General features: G+C 47.2%; 1 protein-coding gene across 1 annotated transcript; it reads right to left on the bottom strand.

The window, feature by feature from the left end:
- Positions 1-477: 477 nt before the first annotated feature.
- LOC149148217 (protein CYTOSOLIC ABA RECEPTOR KINASE 9-like) lies at positions 478-915 on the bottom strand. The gene has a single exon (XM_089442103.1). It carries the CDS (start codon positions 913-915, stop codon positions 478-480), a length of 438 nt encoding a protein of 145 aa, XP_089298229.1.
- Positions 916-1487: the final 572 nt, after the last annotated feature.

The following is a 1487-nucleotide window of genomic DNA, read 5'->3' on the forward strand; positions in this document are numbered from 1 at the left end:
TCTCAACAACAAACTCCCAATGCTGAAAAAAAGTCCTGTACATTAAGAAAAATTACAAATAATACATATAAGAATTATATTTTCTAACTTGCAAAACATTCCTAACCAACTATTTCTTATTAAAACAATGATGACGGAACTACATATGGTTTCTTTCTGTAACAACCATTTAGAGACAAGAAAATGAAGAAACGCTATATATGAGCATAGCCGTGGGCTTCTGAAATTTGCACTATGTGTTAGAACTTCTTCACGTTACTGTCATTTTGTGGACATCATTGTGTATTAGAACATGTTTTTATTACAAGGATAAAATGATGAAAAGGGCATACGTACCTATACGTGAAAAGGTTATTTATTACATTACTACGACCATTATAGAAATATGCATGCACGTGTCTGAAAAGGAATTCTCCGCTGCCCAGGTCTTTAACTCTCCACTGGTTTAGACGAGGAAGAGGATTGACTCTCTGCTGCCTATGCGGAGGAAGAGAAAATTCGAAATGAAGTGGTGGAGTCCTTAGACAACATGGAATCTACTGGTGTAAAGTAGTCGGGTTGAGAAAGCATTTCGACGGCCTGGCTCATGGATGGTCTCACATCCTTTTCTTGCTCCACGCACAGCAGTGTTGTTTTCAGGACTCTCTTCACCTCTTCCGGATTAAAATTTCCATGCAACTTGGGATCCACTGCTTCCTCAATGCCTCTCCCTTTCCTCATCATTGCAGACACCCACTGCACCAAATGTTCATAATTTTGGACTGTTGAACAGGATAACGAACTTCGTCCAGTCACTATCTCTAACGAAACAATACGGAAGCTATAAACATCCACCTTGGCCGTGATTGGCAGATTCATTACCCATTCTGGTGCTAAGTAGCCCCGCGTGCCTCTATATGCAGATTCATTACCCATTCTGGTGCTAAGTAGCCCAGCGTGCCTCTAGCCCCGCGTGAATCTTTCCGGTGCTGTGCGCAGCAGTGGCACCCCAGGGTCGCCCCGCCCCGCCCGACTGGCGGCGGGTCGATTCCCGGAATCGAACATCCGCCCCCCGGCCGCCTGTGCTGGCACGGCGGTGGCCGAAGGGCCTGCATGCAGGCCACTCCGCCCACCGCCGCGCCACCACGGGCGGCCGGGGGGCGGATGGTCGATTCCCGGAATCGACCATCCGCCCCCCGGCCGCCCGTGGTGGCACGGCGGTGGGCGAAGTGGCCTGCAGTCGTTGCCATTGCCGCGGTTTTCTTCAGCATATGGGCGCAGTTTGCATATAATCTTCATTCCTCTTCAAACGATTGCACAACAGTTCCGAGGTTCTTCGAATCGTGTTATATTTCTTTACAGTCTGGAACACTTTTTTTGAAAGCTGAGAGCCTGTGCTGCAAGAGCATCGACAATCTGGAAAAAGGGACTCGAGAACACGAGCTTACCAGATATTTCGTTTGTGAATGCTTCAAGGTCTCTGACAATGATAAACAAGTTTTTGTCAA

This window comes from Pinus tabuliformis, chromosome 9, assembly GCF_031772625.1.
Source record: "Pinus tabuliformis cultivar Carrire ecotype Pingquan chromosome 9, CPIR1, whole genome shotgun sequence".
NCBI lineage: Eukaryota > Viridiplantae > Streptophyta > Pinopsida > Pinales > Pinaceae > Pinus > Pinus tabuliformis.